The sequence below is a fragment of the Manis javanica genome, chromosome 1 (assembly GCF_040802235.1).
Source record: "Manis javanica isolate MJ-LG chromosome 1, MJ_LKY, whole genome shotgun sequence".
Lineage (NCBI taxonomy): Eukaryota > Metazoa > Chordata > Mammalia > Pholidota > Manidae > Manis > Manis javanica.
Window position 1 is genome coordinate 2,202,035 of NC_133156.1, and position 20,669 is coordinate 2,222,703.

Genomic DNA, 20,669 nt, shown 5'->3' on the forward strand with positions numbered 1-20,669 from the left:
GGGGGAAGTCTACTAAACATAATGTTCTCCATGTAATTGTAGATTAATAATACCAAAATAAAACTAAATAAATAAAATAAAATAACATAAAATGAAATGAAATGAAAGAAAAGAAAAAAAAGAATGCAGCAGCCAAGTTTAGAAAAGACACATGCACCACTATATCTCTCACAGCACTATTCACAGTAGCCATGCTAAGTGTTCATGAGTTGGTGTATGGGTAAAGAAGATGTGGTACATATACACAATGGAATATTATTCAGCCTTAAGAAGAAAACAAATTCTACCATTTGAACAACATGTATGGTGCTGGAAGTTATTATGCTCATTGAAATAAGCTAGGTGCAGAAAGACAAGTGCCAAATGATTTCCCTCATTTCTGGAGTATAACCACAAAGCAAAACTGAAGGAACAAAATAGCAGCAGACTCAGAGACTCCAAGAAGTCACTAGTGGTTACCAGAGGAGAGTGGTGTGGGTGAGCTGGTGGGGAGGGAGGGAGGGAGAAGGGGATGGAGGGGCTTTATGCTTAGTATACATGTGGTGGGGAATCATGAGGAAAACACTGTAGCACAGAGAAGGTAAATAGTGATCTGTGACACCTTGCTGCACTGATGGACAGTGACTGCATTGGGGTATGGGTGGAGACTTGATTATATGGGTAACTGTAGTAGCCACATTGTTTTTCATGTGAAACCTTCATAAGAGTGTATATCAATAGAACCTTAATAAAAATTTTTAAAAACCTTTAAAAAATATATCACATAATCATCTCAAGAGATACAGAAAAAGCATTTGAGAAATCCTTCAATATGTATTCATGACAAAAACTCTCAACAAAGTACGTATGGAGGGAATATACCTCAACATAATAGAAGTCATATGTGGTAAGACAACAGCTAACATCATCCACAATGTGAAAAACTGAAAGCTTTTCCTCTAAGATCAGCAACAAGATAAGGGTACAACTCCTGCATTTTTATTCAACAAAGTCATAGAAGTCCTACCCAGAGCAATTAAGCAAGAAAAAGAAACAAAAGGCAAACAAATAAGAACAAAAAAAGCAAAACCATCATTATATGTATATCACATGCACATAAAACACTGAAGACTCAAAAAGCTAATACAACTAACTGAATGCAGTCAATAATATTGAGAATGTAAAATCAATATACAAAACTCAGCTGTATTTCTACACACTAATTGTGAACTATCAGAAAGAGATATTAAGAAACTACTCCCATTTATAACTGCATTGAAAACAATAAAATACCCACGAATAAATCTAACCAATGAGGTGAAAAAATCTGTATGCTGAGAACTGTAAGACACTGATGAAAGAAGCTGAAGAATAGGTAAAGAAATGGAAAGAGTCTGTGCTCCTAGACTGAAACGATTATCACCACATACTACACAAAGCAATCCACAGATTCAATGTAACCCCTTACCAAAACCCCCGTGGCATTTTTCATGGAACTAGCACGAACCTAAAATGCGTATGGAACCACGAAAGTCTGAATAGCCAAAGAAATTTTGAGAAAGAACAAGGACAAAGCTGGAGGCATCAAGCTCCCTGATTTCAAACTGTATCAATAAAGCTATAATAATCAAAACAGTACAGTACAGAGACTGAGATCCACGGAACAGAATAGAGAGCTCAGAGATAAACCCAGTCATACAGGGTTAATTAACTTACAACAAAGGAGCCAGGAATATACAGTGGGAAAGGACAGTCTTTTGAACAAATGGTTGGGAAAACTGCACAGCGAAATAACAAAACTGGATTATCTTACACCATACACAAAAAGAAACTCAAAATGGACCAAAGACTGAAACATTAAGGCCTAAAGTCATGAACTTCCTAGAAGAAAACATAAGAGCATAAGCTCACTGACACTGGACTTGATGGTTTTTTGAACTTGACACCAAGAGTGAAAGAAGGCAACAAAAGTAAAAACAAAAAGTAGGGTTCTCTCACACTAAAAGGGTTCTGTACAGCAAAGGAAGCAATCAACAAAATAAAGAAGACAATCTATAGACTGAGAGAAAATATTTTCAAACCACATATCTGATAAGGGATTAATATCTAAAATATAGGAAGAATTAATGTGATTCAGTAGGGGAGAAAACCCACCAAACAACCCAATTACTAAACGGGCAGGGATGTAAATGGATATTTTTCCAAAGGACACATACAAATTGCCAAGGGGCACATGAAAAGGTGCTCTGTATCACTAATCATCAAGGAAATGCAAATCAAAATCACAATGAGATATCACCTCATACCTGTTAGAATGTCTATTATCACAAAGGCAAGTAATACCAAGTGTTGGCAAGGATGTGGAGGGAAGGGTTCCCTTTTGGTGCACTGTTAGAAGGTTAACTGGTCCTGCTGCTATCTAAAACAGTATGGAGCTTCAGTAAAAAATAAAAAATGGAACTACCACATGATCCAGCAATTCCACTTCTGAGTATTTCAAAGGAGGTGAAATCACAATCTTAAAATTGTGCTCTGTTCAGTGCTGCATTATTCCAATAGCCAGGACATGGAAACAATCTTAAGTGTCCACTGATGGATGAATGGACAAAGAAAATGTTGTATATATATATATATATATACACAATGTGATATTATTCAGTTACCAATAAATGGAAATTCTGCCATTAGTAACAACATGGATGCACCCTAAGTGAACTAAGTCAAATACTGTATGGTATCACTTACATTTGGAATCTAAAACAAAAGAGAAGAAAAAAGGGAGAGTTCATACATATACAGAACACACTGGTGAATACCAGAGAAGGTGGGTATGTGGAGGGGTAGGGGGTAGGCACGATGGGTGAAGGTCAGAAGTTACCAACTTTCAGGTACCAGATGCACAAGTCCTGGGATGTAATATACAGCATGGTGAATATAGTTAACAATGTTGCATTTGTATATTTAAATGTTGAGAGAGTAGATATTAAAAGTTCTCATCCCAAGGAAAGAATCCTAGCTATATATAGTGATGGATGTTAACTAAACTTACTGCTGTAATTTCACAATGTGTAACACATATATCATTATGTAGTACACCTAAAACGAAATGCAATCTGTCAATTTATCTCAATTATAAAACTATTTCTTTTAGAATCATCTAGCAGCACTTAAAAACTTACAATTGCAGGCACGCAGCTCGGGAGGTGGGCGCGAGCGAGGCAAGGGCGCCCCGAGGTGGAGCCAGGCGGCGATGAGGGGCAGGCGCGCGGGCCCGGGGAGCTGTCAGCGGCCGCTCTCGCAGGGCCGCCCCCTTACCTGTACCCTTCCTCCGTGTGAAGGCCTTCAGGGAACTTTGGCGGGGGCAGCGGCGGTGGACGCGGGAGCAGCGGCGATGGAGGGAGAGGCGGTGGAGGCGGAGGCGGCGGCGGCAGCAGGCGGTTCGCCGCTTCTTGGGGAGGAAGGAGCGTTCTTCAGGGCGAGGCGGGGCAGGAGGCCTACCCTCGAGCGCTCCTGGAGCCCGCGCCCGCGCCGGCCTCGCTCATCTGTGCAGCCCCAGCGGCTCGCACTCGCAGGTCCCCGGCCCTGAGGTTCCCAGAGGTCGCCCTGGAGGAGGGCCCAGGGGGACCACGGCTTGGCAGCCAAGCGGCCTCAGGGTACCGAGGGCGGGAGGGACGGGCGGGCGCAAGGGCGCGCAAGGGCCGAAGGCCGGCGGGGATGCCGCGCAGGCGCCTTGGGAAAATGACCCCGGGGTCACCGCGGAGCGCTGCCTGATGGGGGAGGCCGGGGAAGCCCTGCGGACAGACTGGGAGAGCGCAGCAGCTTCCAAGGAGTGGCGGGACGCCCGCCCTGAGCTCACGCTGCTGCAACCCTCGCCTCTCCGATCTTTTTTTTCATCCTGGGTATAATCGTTATCTAGTCAGGAATACGGGTTTTTTTTTCAGTATCATTAATCAACAATTATATGAGCAACATTATGGTTAGCAGACTCCCCAGATCAAGTCCCCCCGCTACCACATACCCCATTACAGTCACTGTCCATCAGCTTAGTAAGATGCTATAGAATCACTCCTTTATTCTCTGTACTAGACTGACTTCCCCGTGGAACCCCTCCCACATTATGTGAGCTAATCGTAATGCTCCCTTTCAACCCTTTTCCCTCCCTTCCCAGCCAGCCTTCCTAGTCCCTTAACTTTGGTAATTTGGTGATGGGGGGAGTCTAGTAAACATAATGTTACCCATGTAACAAGAGATAATGATAGATAGATAGATAGATAGATAGATAGATAGATAGATAGATAGATAGATAGATAGATAGATGATAGATAATAGAATGCAGCAGTTTATAAAAGACATGTGCACCCCTATGTTTATCACAGCACTCTTCACAATAGCCAAGATAAGTGTCCATCAGAAGATAAACAGTGCAATATTATTCAGCCATAATGAAAGAACAAATCCTACCATTTACAACAACATGGATAGAGCTAGAGTGTATTATGCTCTGTGAAATAAGCCAGACAGAGAAAGACAACTATCAAATGATTTTACTAACCTCTGGAGAAGGTGAACCAAGAGAAACTGAATGAGGAAAACAGCACCAGATTCACAGAAACTAAGAAAGGACTAACACTTACCAAAAGGAAAGGGACTGGGGTGGATAGTTGGGAATGGAGGGATAAGGGGACAGGGAAAGAAAGCATACATTACAATAACCACGTATAATGTGGGAGGGAGGTCACAGGGAGGGCTGTGCAACACAGAGAAGCAAGTAGTGATTCTACAATGTCTTACTATGCTCATGGATCGTGATTGCAATGGGATTTCTGGGGGCCTCTTTGTGATGGGGGGAGTCTAGTAAACATAATGTTACTCATGTAATTGTATATTAACGACAGAAAGATAGATAGACAGATAGAAAGATAGACAGATAGATTGATAGAAGACAGATAAATGAATGAATGATTGCATAAATAAATACATACATACATACACAAAGAAAGAATGAAAGAAGAAGCCCAGTTTAAAAAAGACACGTGAACCCCTGTTTATCACAGCACTGTTCACAATAACCAATCTACAATTATATGAGCTATATTATGGTTACTACATGCCCCAGATCAAGTCCCCCCCACATACCCCATTACAGTCACTCTCCATCAGCGTAGCAAGATGCTATAGAATCACTACTTGAACTCTCTGTACTATACTGACTTCCTCATGGATTTCCCCACACATTATGTGAGCTAACCATAATGCCCCCTGTACACCCTTCTCCCTCCCTTCCCAACCAGCCTTCCTAGTCCCTTACTTTTGGTAAATTGGTGATGGGGGAGTCTAGTAAACATGTTACTCATGTAGTTGTTGACTAATGATAAATAAATAAAGAATAAGTACAGAAATGAATACATACATTTATATAGAAAAAATAATAGAATGCAGCCACCTAGTTTATAACAGACATGTGCACCCCTATGTTTATCACAGCACTATTCAAAATAGTCAAGCTAAGTGACCATCAGAAGATGAACAGTGCAATATTATTCTGCCAGATGAAGAAAACACATCCAACTATTTACAGCAACATGGATGGAGACAGAAGGTATTATGCTCAGTGAAATAGGCCACGCAGAGAAAGACAAGTATCAAATGATTTAACTAGCATCTGGAAAAGGAGAACCAAGAGAAACTGAATGAACAAAACAGCACTAGATTCACAGAACCCAAGAATGGACTAACAGTTACCAAAGGGAAAGGGACTGGGGTGGATAGTTGGGAATGGAGGGTAAGTGGAGTGGGAAAGAAAGTGCACATTTCCATTAGGATGTATAATGTGGGAAGGTGGTCACAACGAGGGCTGTACAACACAGAGAAGATGAGTAGTGATTCTACAGTGTCTTACTATGCTCATGAACAGTGACTGCAATGGGGTATCTGGGGGCATCTTCGTGATGGAGGGAATCTAGTAAACATAATGTTAGTGATCTAATTGTATATTAATGATGGAAAGATAGAGAGATAGATAAGTAGATGATAGATAGATAGATAAATATAGATAGACAGATAACAAATGAATGAATGAATACATACATACATACACATACACATGAACAAAGAATGCAGCAGCCCAGTTTAAAAAAGACATGTGCACCCCTATGTGTATCATAGCACTATTCACAATATCCAAGGTAAGTGTCCATCAGAAGATGAACAGTGGAATATTATTCAGCCATATGAAGAAAACAAATGCTACCATTTACAACAACATGGATGGAGCTAGAGGGTATTATGCTCAGTGAAAAAAGCCACGCAGAGAAAGAAAAGCATCAAATGATTTCACTCACCTGTGAAGTATCAGAAAAAAGAGAAAGAGTGAAGGAACAAGACAGCAGCAGCCTCACTGAACCGAAAAATGGACTCACGGTTATGAAAGGGAATATGACTGAGGAGGATGGGTTCAAAGGGAGGGAAGAGAGGGAAAAATGGGTCATTACAAGTAGAACACATAATTTGGGCAGGTGGCTGGCTTGGGGAAGGCAGTATAACACAGCAAAGATCAGTAGCGCTTCTACAGCATATTCCTGGGCTGATGGACAGTGACTCTTATGGGCTATGAGGTGGGGACTTGGTAATGGGGGTAGTCTAATAACCATAATGTTGCTCTTGTAACTGTTTCATACTGACACCAAAATAAAAAGAAACACACAGTACCTTGGGTCTGGATTCCATTTTACCTGATGCTGTCAAGTTGGTCAGCATCCACCTCACCAGAATCACAGCTGCTCCTCTCAGCATACACATTCTGTCCCTAAGAAAGAGGCACCACTGTGACATCATGGAATCTCCAGGCAACAGTGCTGCTCTTGCAAACTCCACCCCCAGATGGCGGGCACTGCCCAGCCGTGGGGAGCTGTATCATCTTAGCAAGCAAGCATTAGTGGTTCTTGCCTACAATGATTTCACTCATAATTGGAGTATCAGAACAAAGAAAAAACTGACGGAGGAAACAGCAGCAGTCTCACAAAACCCAAGAATGTACTAACAGTTGCCAAAGGGAAATGGACTGGGGTGGATAGTTGGGATTGAAGGGATAAGGGGAGAGGGAAAGTAAGCGTACATTATGATTAGCATGTATAATGTGGGAGGGGGTCACAGAGGGCCACCTTGTTCCATGTCTTCAAGAGGCACCCTTCCATGGTCTTTACAGAAGACCTGTAAAAACTGATCTCCAACTGTGGAAGAACAGCAGAGGCTGTGTATTCACTTGTTTTACTTGGTTGGTTGGCTTAGTGATGTTTAATAGTTGAGCAAACTGAGAATCAAGAACTTGGGTGATTTCTCCCAAACCACAGCTAAATAAAGGCAGAGCTATAATGGGAACTAGGGCTTCCAGAAGGTCCTATGGTATTGTGGAAGGAACAGGCCCTGAGTCAGGGAACCTTTCACTTTCAGTGTATGCTAAGTTCTGGCTCTTAAAACCTTACTTAACCTCCAAGAGTCAATTTCCCCATTTTACAAAACAGAATCAGAAATCAAATAACATTCAAGAACTGTATTGTGATAGATTGCGTCCAGTCTAAGGGTTAATGAAAGAGAATACATCAAGTGCTAACACAGATTGTGGCACTTAGCAGTCACACATTCCCTGGCTTACGGACTGGTTTTTCAACTAAAATTTATATGTAACAATTGGTCAAATTGTCCTTTCTCTCAGGACAAGTAGATGCTACCTCTGATGGACCAGAGGCCCTATATACTCAGGTCTATGGATATAAATCTTTAAATCTAACTAAGTCCATTCTCCGCGTACTTGGGTGGTCTCATGTTCCTTTAAGTGCTGGTGCCACCTAGTCCCATGTAGGATCTGAGACATCTGTCCCCTCTCTAAGAGTGGGCATAAACATAGAACAGAAAAAGTTATACCAATGAAGAGAAAGCCCAGACTACAGTAGTGTCTACTTCTCCCTGCATTTTTCAGTGCTATTTCAGCTTGTGCAAGATTCATTCAACCACATACTTCCTGGTCTACACACAGTAATTATTTTCACCCTAATTTTTCATTCTATATTTGCATCTCATTCACATTTAAAGTTAAGCAGAATTTATGGGTCACGTCACTGTATGCCTTTCATTATATATTAGACATCAAAACACAAGATCATTGTTTTGACTCATTACTGCACCCCAGAAAGCCAGGAGTGGAAGGACCCACAGAGGCTTTGCCTAACTCTCATATCACTGGCAAGAGGTGGACGCTCTGAGAGGGGAACGTCGTTCTCAAAGTCGAGTAGTGAGGGTGTTAGCAGCAACATCTATACTTGAACCTACATTTCCTGACTCCAATTCATCATTCTTACTACATTTTTCCTGACCTGCCTCATATTTTAGGAGGCCAGAATGGCCAAGCAGTTGTAACAGCCTTTTCTACTCTTAATTTCCTCCTATTCTCATTTTTTTCCTCAAAGAAATTTGGTAGACACTGAGATAAAGATACACATTCTTTTTTTCCCTTTTAAATAAATGGCTGTCTCTGGTTCTTCCTGTGCTTTTCTAAGTCTCCGGATATACTCACGCTTGGCCACATCTTCCATATGATGTGGGTGGCAGTGCATCCTTCTCCACAGCACCAAGGACTGTGCCACGGCCTGACTACCCCTCCTGTCTCTCAGCAGACACAGAGTCCATCTTCTTGAACATCTTGAAGTTCCTTTATAGAGGAGGTCTTTCCCCAGGGAAAACACCCTAAAGAAGCCTTTTGAAATAAGTATGTTTTCAGACTCCTCAACTCTAAATGACTGGCTTGATGGACTAAAACAATTAAAGTGTTCAAATGACTGAAGTGCAAAGAGGAGGTTGCAGCTTCCTGATCTATTTCAAGGCTCTACTCATGTTTTGCCTAATGACCCACTTATGCACAGAGCTGTGGTCCTGTTCCAGGAGAATCTTGGGAAAAATATGCATCTTGAATGAGATACTTCCTTTTCTTAAATAAGCTAACTGTTAAGAGAGAAACTATTTAAACTGAGCTGCATTTCTGAACATGGACCTATGAAGCTGCTAAGAAATCATGGCTGTGTATCGTCTGGGTCTGTACACAGAGACAGCTGTGTGAACTTTATTAGGCCATCATTCTGAAATGCCTCCATTATTATTAGCATTGGCAGGAAATGGCATCTTTGAGAAAGTGGTAAACACATTTATTTTGTAAGTGGCTGAAGGATTTTATATGTTTTGGAGAGAAAAACCTCATAATAGTTTCTATACATGCTCCTGATTTTGTAAAGAGTTTAATATACACAACTTTACCTTGGCTGATGTAGGTTCACAGATAGTAAATATTTTCAGAGCTAGGCACTGTAATTAATACTCTACTCCCCTTGATTTCCTGGAATGGAATCTGGCACATAGTGGGCATATGATAACCGGTTGCTGACTAACAATCCTGAGCATCGGTGTGTATGATAACTCCCCTAAGGGCTCCTGAGGTGGTAGGGTGTATGTTTCTTTTTGTCTGTTTTTGTTCCCAGACAGCTTCATACTCGGTGAGTCTGCAGTCCTCGCTGGGCCCTCCCTCCTTGTCATCTGTCACTCCTCCCTTTGTCAGCAGCCATTGCTCCTCCTCCAGTCTACATTCATCTGCTGTTTTTCTTACCTGACATCTGCTGTTAACAAGTTCAATGACCAACTCTGTTAAATCACTCAACTCACATTTTTTACAGGTTTACAGTCAACATGCATTTGTTTGCAGGGAGCAAGAGTGATACAGTTCTCTCCTCTGGCTTAGAAAACATTTTATTCTGCATTTACATACCAGAAGTTTTCTGAAATTTTAAGATTGATTAAGGTCTGAAAACTGGCTACATGGGGTTGCACATAGGATAAAATGCAAACTGCCCCTACAGTTGTAATATTCTTAACTAGAAAGTTGAAACCCTAGATTATACCTATCAAGCCCTCCATCCTAGCCCCACAGAGATTTCTAATCTATCCACTTCCACTCTTGACAAAGTGGCAAAATCAAGGCAAATTTAAAGACACACAGGTCATCTCTGCGAAAAGTACAAATAATCCTGGTATTTCCCAGTTATTACTACACTTACCCCACACATAAACCCAGACTCTTGATAATCACAATAGGAGGTGGGCATTGTAAGTTGAAGAAATATTTCGAGGGGCCAAAACATAGTGTGCATGTGAGGGTTTTCTGTCGTGGGGTGGGGGGAGTAGGTGGAAAGTGCTGCTTGCTGTTTAGGGTGGTAGGAGCATAGGGTGTGTCAGAAGGACTTAAAGGAATAAAACTGGAGGGTCGATTCAGATGGTACACATAAAAACAAGGATAAGCAATTTTCACTGGCTTTGGAGACTTGCTGCAGGAATGAGTTGAGAGGTGGCCTACTCTGAAGTGTACCCTAGTTGGATAACTCACTAAGGTCTTAGGTGGCTGGAAGTAGGTGGCTGAGTGAAGATCAAGGGCAAGGAGACCAGTTAAAGGATCATGTATATCAGCAAACCCTAGTCCCTGTCAGAAGGACCAAATCCCATCTTCTCACATTTCTACTTGGTCAAACTTAGGAAATGACTAGCTGACTAGACACAGAGCCAAAACTGGTGTCATACTTCCAGATAAAAAAGATGGCTAATGTCACACCGCTCTTCTGAATAAGAGCCAGCAGCCCACATTCCTAGAGGACCAAATGGCTGATTCACCCACCTCCTGAGAACAAAACGGCAGCCACTTTACAGAGTTCTGCATGTGGGTTTAGTGGGAAATACACAGACACCAGACTCAGACACACACTGGACTCTTCATTTTGATATTTAACTCTTAAAAACAGGAATGGGGCATGATTTCACCAGCTCTCTTAATTTTCTGAGCACTTGATTCCTTTGCTTGAGAATCTCTCTCTAAGCACTAAATATCTACAGCCTTTCTTGTCAACAAATCTTCATACCCAAGGGCAGGAAATTTCTTCCTATCTCTCTGCTTTTACTCAGAAGCATCCTTCTGCCTGAAATGCCTTAGTTTCCCAACTTTCCTAACAATAATACTAGAAGACAAGCATCTGCAACACGGGCAGCATCCGTGCAAACACTTGAGACCTTAGCAAGGGCAGAGCGCTCTGCCGAGTTCCTAATGGAGTGCCTCGTTTTGACTTCCCAGCAATCCAAGTTCTATCATCTCAAAGGTATAGCTGAGAAAGTCAAGGCTCAGGGAGAATAAATACCGTGTCTAGTCTGAAGTGTCTGGACACTCTCAGTCTGAATGTCCAGAGGCAGGGAACTTAATAACCACATGGCCTCCAACTCAACATTTTTAAAAATATCTAAGTGATATTTTTATTTTTAGAACAGTACGTCTCTACATACGGGTTTCAAGCTAGTAGCTGGGCGGAGGGGGAGAGGGTAGACTGGAGGGCCTGAAGCCCTAAGCCCTGCCTGTGGTATCTGAGGCTGCCTCGCAAAGTCCTCCAGATCCAGCCATCCTCCCTTTTTGAGAAAGAGCCGAAGAGGAGAGATGAGCAGCATGCACGCCCTGCTTCTCCGCCTTGCCACTCACAGCTCCTCGCGTGGTGTGCAGGGGGCAGCTGTCAGTCCCTTAAGACTGCCTTGATGAGGGAGATACTCATGCTGTTTGACTTTACTACAGCAGAGCCAAATCAAATGCACAGGCACTGCTTCCGTAGATGTCTATATTTCACTTAAACTGGGATAAAGCAAAGAAACTGGAATATTGTCTCATCATGCATTCTAAATCAGCCAGGGTAGAAAATAATGGGGAGTTAATCAGATCACGAAACTCTAATTCACTTGGTATTGATCAGCCAATTCCTAATGGACAGCAGATCAATTTCAAATTACAGTAAACTGACCTGTCCTGGAATACCAATAACCAGGCTGGAGGACCAGTCAAGACGGTGGTGAGCTCTGCTCTCCAGATGCTCCTGCCTAGCTGGCGGGCATGAATGCACAATCTGATGCGGCATTTAGCTAATTAATAGGGGATTGATGGAAGGTTCAGTTTTGAAAGCAGCCATCTCACTTGGATAAACGTGGGACCGGAGCCTGGTGGGGATAGGTAGCCGGCTCCCTGGAAGGGAGGTATACAATGAAAGCTAATGGAAAGTAATGCAATTAACTCAGGCTTTTAATTATATTAATCAGTGACTTCATAGGAGCCCACTGCATACAGAATGCCCTCTTTAACTCTTTGCTAGCACCATGTTGTTGATTCATGTATGAATGAATTTAAACAGCAATTTGAAGAAATAGATGCAGGCGCATTTATATTAGGTCATTTTCCCTACAGCTGGAAGCTTTTCTGCTATGGAAGAATTATAAAAAGAATAGAAGAGGGAGGAAGAAAAAGCAGGGGGAGAGAGGCAACAGGCAATAGTGAACATTTTCTAAAGGAGAAGCAACCTCGATACTGGTTTTGTTAAAATCAGTTATTTCTTTGTACTTTCTTCCACTTTCTATGATTTTGCTGGAGTGTGTGAACAAATGAGCATTGAATGTACATGCAGTGAGAGTAGCCTAAAGATCTAACTGATTAATCTTTACATTTTAAAAACCACCTGCTGAACTCTTAGGTAAAATAATCAAAAGGATGGATTTGTTCTCACTAATAATTTCCTGGCCTGGTTCCATTCTTTAACCATCTTTCCCTCTCTCCTTTATGCATCTGTGTGTAGAGTATGTGTATTTGTGTGAATGTGTACATACCTGGCTTCTCTTCCTAGAGTCACAGAAGTCACACACAGCTCCAGGCTCACATCAGATAGAGGATACCTAAAGGGACCAGCTTCCCGTGTACCACAGACTCCAAGCTTGGTGCAGATATGTGGACTCCAGATTCCTTGAAAAGAAAGCAGTCATACTATTCTTCCGCAGAACTCTTTTTGCTGTATTTTTCAATTTCCCACTGTATCCTTCAGGTAACTTGATTTAGGAAGTGAAATCTGACTTTTAAAAACTAGAGCTTTACTGCTTAACCAGAGCTAACAATGATTTGAGGATTTCCAAATATTGATTGAATGTATTATTATTCCCATTTTACAGAAGAGAAAACTAAGACACAAAGACGTTTATTAATTTGCTCAAGTGGATGTATCTTACAAGCCAAGGAGTCAGTACACACCCACTTCAAAGGCAAGATCTGGGATCACTTAGGTTCTAGGTTGAGTTCCAGAATGAATGGAGAGAAAAGAGGGAACTTGGGATATTTTAAACAATAGCTGAAATCTGGACTATACCAATCTGAGTGTCACAGACATACACACCCCATGACAATGTCATATTAGTCAAGTTCAGTCCTTAATTCTAGCATAGATGTTGTGTATGTATACATTTCCAAAATAAACACAATTCCCTGAGGAATTTGATAATTAAATCATAGCTTATTAATATTATATAATATTAATTGCTATGTAAATGATAAATTCATGGTCTATGTGATTAAGTGATATTAAAGACCCAAGAAGGCCAGGATTTCTGTCTCTGTCCTCAAGAGCTAGCCTGGTCCTTGGGAGGCACCAACTAAGCAGTTATTGAGTGAATGTGTTGAATGAATGAAATATTTACATGCAATTATGTTATGTGAAAAAATTGAATAACAAGTTATGCATACTCATTGATTACAACTGAGTTTTCTACACAGAATGAGTAGATGAAGTAGAGACTATTAAAAAGTAGGTTGTTTCAATGTGAATTTTTAATAAAATATAATAAAAAGATTTAGTTGTCTGATTATTACCTCTGTCTTTCATTTTAAATGTACCAATTTTAAATTCCCAATGCATAGGTCTTATAGCAATGTCATATCTAGGTGATGTAACTTAAAGAAACTCTAGCTCAACTGTGTGATTCAACAATATTTTGAAATAGTTGGAAAAAAATAAGATTAGTATCTAATAATCATCAGTGAAAGAATGGTAACTTGCGGCCTATAAAAGGGAATACTATATAGAAGTTTGTCTTGCCAATGGGTTTCAGCCCTGGGCAAGTTCACTATGGATTCAGTGAGACTGAGGAATGACAATGGAACGTTTTTGGGGTGAAAGGGTTTATTACTGACTTGCTCTCCTGGTGATAGGTCCAGTGCTAGAATTACATCTGCATCCAGCAGTCTGCAGGTCTGTAATCCTCCCTCAACTCTGCCTCTGCCCAGAGCATTGGGCAAAGCTCTTTATATAGTGACTCAGTCAATAATAGCTTTTTTGCTTGCAGGTGTGGAAGCAGTAGCCTAGCAGCAGGCCAGTTACATCATCAACTAGTTTATTGTCAGGTGAGGCTCCTGGCCATAGGAACCTTCACTTTATCCACAAGATGAATTAGCTTAATAAGGTTTAAATGGAGCACCATGATATCAAAACCAGGGGTAATTATTTTAATTTGCAAAGGGACATATACAGTAAATACCATTTGTATAAAATTTAAAATGCTCAAAGCAATATTATTTACTATTTACAGATAAGAATATATGTGGTAAATGTTTTAAAACATGGACATTGAAGATATTTTTAATGTGGTAAAATGTTCATGTGTTAATACAGAAACATGAGTTCATGTCTATTTTATATTATTATCTGTAATTCTTTGTATATGTGAATTACATAATGTATATAATGAAATAATTTTAATAAGAGTACAAATCCAATATTTTAATATAAGTAAAACAAGTATTTGTTGACTTGAACAGTTCCTTGTAAATCATTGTGGGTAAGTTGGGGTTCCTATGGCCAGGATCCTCACTGAACTTAAACCACCTGATGATGTAACTGGCCTGTTGCTGGGCTACTGCTTCCACACCCTTAGGCAATAAGCTTAAGCAATAAGCTTTTACTGCACTATATAGAGTGCTCGGCCCAGTGCTCTGGATGGTGACAGAGATGCTAGTGTTCGACCTACCGCTGAGAGAACAAGCTGGGTAATAAACCCTTCCACCCCAAAGAAACATTCTACCATAATTTCTTTGGTCACACTGAACCCATAGCAAAACTCACTGGCAAGACAATCATTCTAAAACAGTATCTCATCTCCAGATACTTTATTCATCTTCTTGAGTATGCATTAAAGTACCTGTGAGAGGGAAGAGAGAAAGCATTCTATTCCTCATTGGAAATTATGCCTGGAGTAGTTTTTACCATCTGCTCTGGCTTGTGTAAACCTAATGAGTCCAATGGAAATTGCATGAAGATATCAAAAGTGGAGATTATTAGAGAATCCAAGGGAGTGGACAGAGGTGAGAACTGGAACCAGTTTCCTAAGAATATAGTCCCGTATCACCTGCATTGAAATCACCTGGGATGGTAGTTAAAAGCCTAACTCCCCTAAGTTTGAGAACCACTGAGCTAAATTACTCAAATGGGTTCAGGACATTTCTCTGAGGAATAAGTGGGAACCAAAACTCATTGAAAAATCCAAGAATATGTGTGAGCTCTGTGAATGAGGAAAGGAAAAATCTGCTAGTATTGAGAAAACATAAGGTAAGCATGAAGACTATATGAAACTGATCTCAGGATCACACAGCCCTTCTAAAGACAATGCTCAGGTGTGTGCTTGGAGTACCAGATGGAGAAATCTGCTTACACTAAGGGCACCATCAGCCTCACGATGAGCTGCTGGTTATTAAAGTAACAAAATCAAAAGGCCATTTATAACAGAGTGCCTAGTAAGTCGCCTAACTCAGTGCTTGGTTGGATGCTCATTGCTATTAGGGAAACACTGGACACATGCTTAAGTAATTTAATTTGGAATAAAAAATCTTCAGATGATTTCTGTCTCTCATGAAGGTATCTGTGAAGAAAGTGAAGGTTCCTATGGCCAGGATTCTCACCCAGTCCTGGCCGGCTTGCTCACTACCTATGTGGTTGCAATACGTTGTTATTGACTCTATGTAAAGAACTCCGCCTAGTACTCTGGGCTGCTGCAAGGCTGCAGGAGAGCAGAGACTGGACAGGTGGCAATGCAGAGGACACAGAGTGAAATGGCTTCCAGGGTGAGAAAGGCCCAGAGGTAGAGACCGGCTTGCTGCTTGCAGACTCGCTCAGAGTGAAAGGGATTCTGGTGATTGAACTGCCACCATGGGAATAAAGTTAGGTAGAAACATTTTCACCCCAAGGACATTCCACTGTCATTTTTAGGTCTCATTGAATCCATAGTGAACTTGTCCAGGGCTGAAACCCATTGGCAAGTGTGGATAAAATTAGAGTTCCTATGGTCAGGATTCTCACCTGGCCCTGGTTGACTAGCTCACTGCACACCTGTGGGCAACACATAGCTGTTGACTCTATATAAAGAGCTCCGCCCAGTGCTCTGGGTATGACATGGTGGCAGGGCTGCAAGAGAGCAGAGCAGAGGCTGGTGGCAGCTCCAAGGACAGAGGTCCAGAGGACAGCTGTACAGGACAACTGTGCAGAGAGGCCCAGAGGATGGCTGTGTGGGATGGCTGTGCAGGACGGCTGTGCAGGCAGAGAGGCCCAGAGGACAGCTGTGCAGACAGAGGGGCCCAGAGGCAAGGGGAGAGACCAGCTTGCTGCATGCAGACTTGCTCTGAGTGAACGGAATTTTAGTGAGTGGCCTGCTACCTGGAAATAAAGTTGGGTATATCCCTTTCACCCCAAGAACATTTTCCTGTCATTTTCTTTGTTCACACTGAATCCATAGCGAACTTGCCCAGGGCTGAAACCCACTGGCAAGACAGCAGGACAGTCACAATATCTCCGGGCACCCAGATAGTTAGGAATACCACCGGCACGACTGTTCAGGTTATTACTGCCCAGTCTCCCTCTTCTCAATGAATGACCAAATAGAAGTCCACAACCTGAATCCCTCTTTTGTCAACCATGCCTACTACAGCAGTGTGTTTGTCAAATCTGGGCTCTTTAGTAAGGTGACCTTTAAATGGGCCCAATGTCACGGAACTCTGAGGATCTTGAAATTGCCAATAAATGGTATTAGCACAGGCTATGTTACACTGCAGTAACAATGACAACAACAAACCCCCAAATCTCAGTAGATCAACACAACAAAGGTTTGTGTTTTGCTCGTACTACCTGTTCAATGTAGTTTAGTAAAGCGGTTCTGGTCCCAAGTAGGAATACAGCGCCCCTGACTGAGGGTGGATACATCTTCTTGCAACACTGCCACCTTAACACATGGTTTTCTGGTACTGCTGAGGCAGAAAATGAGAGCTGGAGGATCACACGGGGACTTCTTCCTGTACCCACGTCAATTCTGCTAACTGTCCTCTGAACTGCACCAGTGATAAGGGCTCAGATATCTGCAAATGGGCTGAGAAGTGAAGACACCTGTGTGCCCAGAGAGGCGTGACAAGTCTAACAACCATGTATGCTATCAGTTTCACTTAAGCAATAGTTCATAAGGAAAACTCTCATCTAGTTACAGATTTTTGAAAAACATACCCTATGGTGACAATTTTTGAAGGACTCATTTTTTCAAAGTCTTCATTGTGTAACTCATTTTAGATATTGCAAGTTCTGAATCGAAGTTTGGATGTTTTTAGTTTTTATGTTAAGGTTTTAATTAAGACATTAATATATAAGAAAATCACTCATGTTAAGTATACAGTTTGATGACAGTTTCTGGCAATTATTTATAATGGTGCAACCACCACCACCACAATGTACGTACAGTGTGATTCCCTTACCCTCCATGCTGCCCTCTCATTCAGTCCCTGTCATTGCTCCACCTCTGACCTCAGGTAACCGTTAATCTGTTTTCAGTCAATGTAATTTTGAATGCTTTCATTTTAATTCACAGATTTGTTTTTGCTATCCAAAAGAGAAAATTAGAAGTCTTTTATTACCTTTTGGAATTCAGACAGGTTGTTTGATAAATTCTTAAGCTCCTCATCATTCACGGTGTTTCCACCATATCATTCTAAACTAGTCCCTTGCATCCAATTAACAAAAGCTATACAGCCCAACACACTTCCAAAAGCAATATCCCGGTGATTTACTTATTTAGAATAGCCCATTGGCTTCCCCATCATACACCTATGTCACCATGTAGAATAGAAATGCTCCTTCCTCCTCATATCTGACACATAATCAAAATTGAGCTAAGAGAAATAAATAGGGGGGAATATTCCAAATTTACCTTGGGACTTATGGGAAAACTGTATATGGATGACAGTAGATATGTATAAACACATGTGAGGGTGAGCATGTGTTGGGGGGCTGCAGGAGGGCCACGGTCTTGCCAGTGGGTTCCAGGCCTGGACAAGTTCACTATGGATTCAATGACACCAAAAAAAAATGACACTAAAACTTTCTTGGAGTGAAAGTGTTATACTCAACTTTATTTCCATGGTGGCAGGTCAATCACTAGAATCCCGTCCCTCAGGGCGAGTCTGCATGCAGCAAGCCGGTCTCTGTCTCTGGGCCTCTGTGCCCCCACAGCTGTCTAAGTCTCTGTCATCAGTGCTGCCATGACTCCAGTGTCATCTCTGCTCTCCTGAGCCTTGCAGCCACGCCACCATGTCACCCACAGCACTGGGAAGAGCTCTTTATATAGAGTCAATAATAACATATTGCCCACACGTGCAGAGTGAGCTAGCCGACAAGGGCCAGGTGAGAATTCTGGCCACAGGAATCTTTACCTTATCCACAGCCATGAAAAGAAGCTACTGCAAGTATTCACTGCCCTAATGAAAATGCCCTTCCCTCCTCCCTCATCACAGAGCTGTGGCAAGGGACCACAGTAAATCCAGGCTTGGGAGATGAACTGTATCAGCCCTACAGTCAGCGGGCACTGTAACAGGAGACGATCAAAGCCCCAGGGACCAGGTAAGTTACCCATTCCTTTCAAACCCAATTGTAATTTGCTCTTCCCATCTTGCGTGGAAAGGGTAGACTGTCAGGAAGGGACCTGTCACAGGGCTCTGGGCATGCACAGGAATGGCTGCCGGCTTTGCATCAGGGCACTGTGCTGGCAGTCAACAGGAAAATTGTTGAACCAGCACAAGTGCAAAGGGCATGAGTAACGTACTGCCACTCTCTGCTTCCTTGAAAGAAAGAGAAGGCAGCTGTTTGTGTTCCTGGGGAACCCAGTGATATGGGGCAGCATGAGGGCAGTGCTGGTAGAGGAGCAAGGTCTGAGAAGAAGGTGTATTCAGCCTTTCAGTGAAGGTCAGTATGTAGATATTTGCCAATACTTAAGGTGCTCTCCCCGAGAAATCTTCATGGAAATCATACATTTCTAAAAGCAGCATTGCCAAACTCAGCAACATCCCATCCTGATTGAAGTATTCATCTTTTCCTTCAGTGGCTCAAAAAACATTTACTGAGTACCTGCTCTTTGTAAGACAAAATATCAGTGTCGAGATGTAAACAATGTCCAGCGGGTGGGTTGTCCCAGGCAACACCTTAATAATATATGTGCGTTGCCTTGACCGTCACCCCCTCCTTCAGGGTCTCCTCTGCTGCTACATGACTCCCTCCCTCCCATTTTCACCTTTCCTGAGCACCTCCACCATAACTCCTACTCATGATATATTTAGCAATGTCCAAGGGATGGAAATGTTCTGTGTCTGCACTGTCCAACAGAGTAGTCACCAGCCACATGTGTCCAAGGAGCATTTAGAATGTAGCTAGTGATCTTGAGACACTGATTTTTTTTTTTGAGAGGGCATCTCTCATATTTATTGATCAAATGGTTGTTAACAAAAATAAAATTCTGTATAGGGGAGTCAATGCTCAATGCACAATCATTAATCCATCTCAAGCCTAATTCTCGTCAGTCTCCAATCTTCTGAAGCATAACGAACAAGTTCTTCCATGGTGAACAAATTCTTACGTAGTGAATAAGTTCTTACATGGTGAACAGTACAAGGGCAGTCATCACAGAAACTTTCGGTTTTGATCACGCATTATGAACTATAAACAATCAGGTCAAATATGAATATTCATTTTATTTTTATACTTGATTTATATGTGGATCTCACATTTCTCCCTTTATTATTATTATTATTTTTATTTTTAATGAAATTCTAAGTGGTAGGTAGATGCAAGATAAAGGTAGAGAACATAGTTTAGTGTTGTAAGAGAGCAATTGTAGATGATCAGGTGTGTGCCTGTAGACTATGTGTTAATCCAAGCTAGACAAGGGCATTAAAACATCCACGGATGCAAAAGATTTCTCTCAAAACAGGGAGGGTGAGGTTCTAAGCTTCACCACTGTTGCTCCCCAATTTCTCACCTGATGGCCCCCCTGTGACTGTGCCTGTCTTAGGTTGTTCCTCCCTTGAGGAATCTTACCCGTCTGTCTCATTTTTTTTTTGAGAGGGCATCTCTCATATTTGTTGATCAAATGGTTGTTAACAACAATAAAATTCAGTATAGGGGGGTCAATGCTCACTGTACAATCATTAATCCATCTGAAGTCTAATTCTCATCAGTCTCCAATCTTCTGAAGCATAACGAATAAGTTCTTACATGGTGAACGAATTCTTACATAGTGAATAAATTCTTACATGGTGAACAGTACAAGGGCATTCATCACAGAAACGTTCGGTTTTGATCACGCATTATGACCTATAAACAATCAGGTCAAATATGAATATTCGTTTGATTTTTGTACTTCATTTATATGTTGATCCCACATTTCTCCCTTTATTATTATTATTATTTTTATTTTTAATAAAATGCTGAAGTGGTAGGTAGATGCAAGAT

The 20,669-nt window shown here is 41.6% G+C and overlaps 1 protein-coding gene across 15 annotated transcripts in view; it reads right to left on the reverse strand.

The window, feature by feature from the left end:
* LOC140844947 (uncharacterized) overlaps window positions 1-20,669 on the reverse strand; it is a 205,728-nt gene that overhangs the window by 103,074 nt on the left and 81,985 nt on the right. For 7 of the 15 annotated variants that reach the window (XM_073218347.1, XM_073218159.1, XM_073218127.1 and 4 more), the window contains exons 1-2: window positions 6,688-6,770; window positions 3,159-3,427 (exon numbers count right to left, since the gene is read on the reverse strand). The exons of 1 other annotated variant lie outside the window; for it this stretch is intronic. In XM_073218347.1, coding sequence (XP_073074448.1) covers window positions 3,159-3,427; window positions 6,688-6,735 — 317 coding nt within the window. In that variant the 5' untranslated portion in view covers window positions 6,736-6,770. Of the gene's footprint in view, window positions 1-3,158; window positions 3,887-6,687; window positions 6,775-20,669 lie in introns of those variants that run through there. 7 more of the 15 variants (XM_073218281.1, XM_073218221.1, XM_073218597.1 and 4 more) reach the window with 5 other exon arrangements.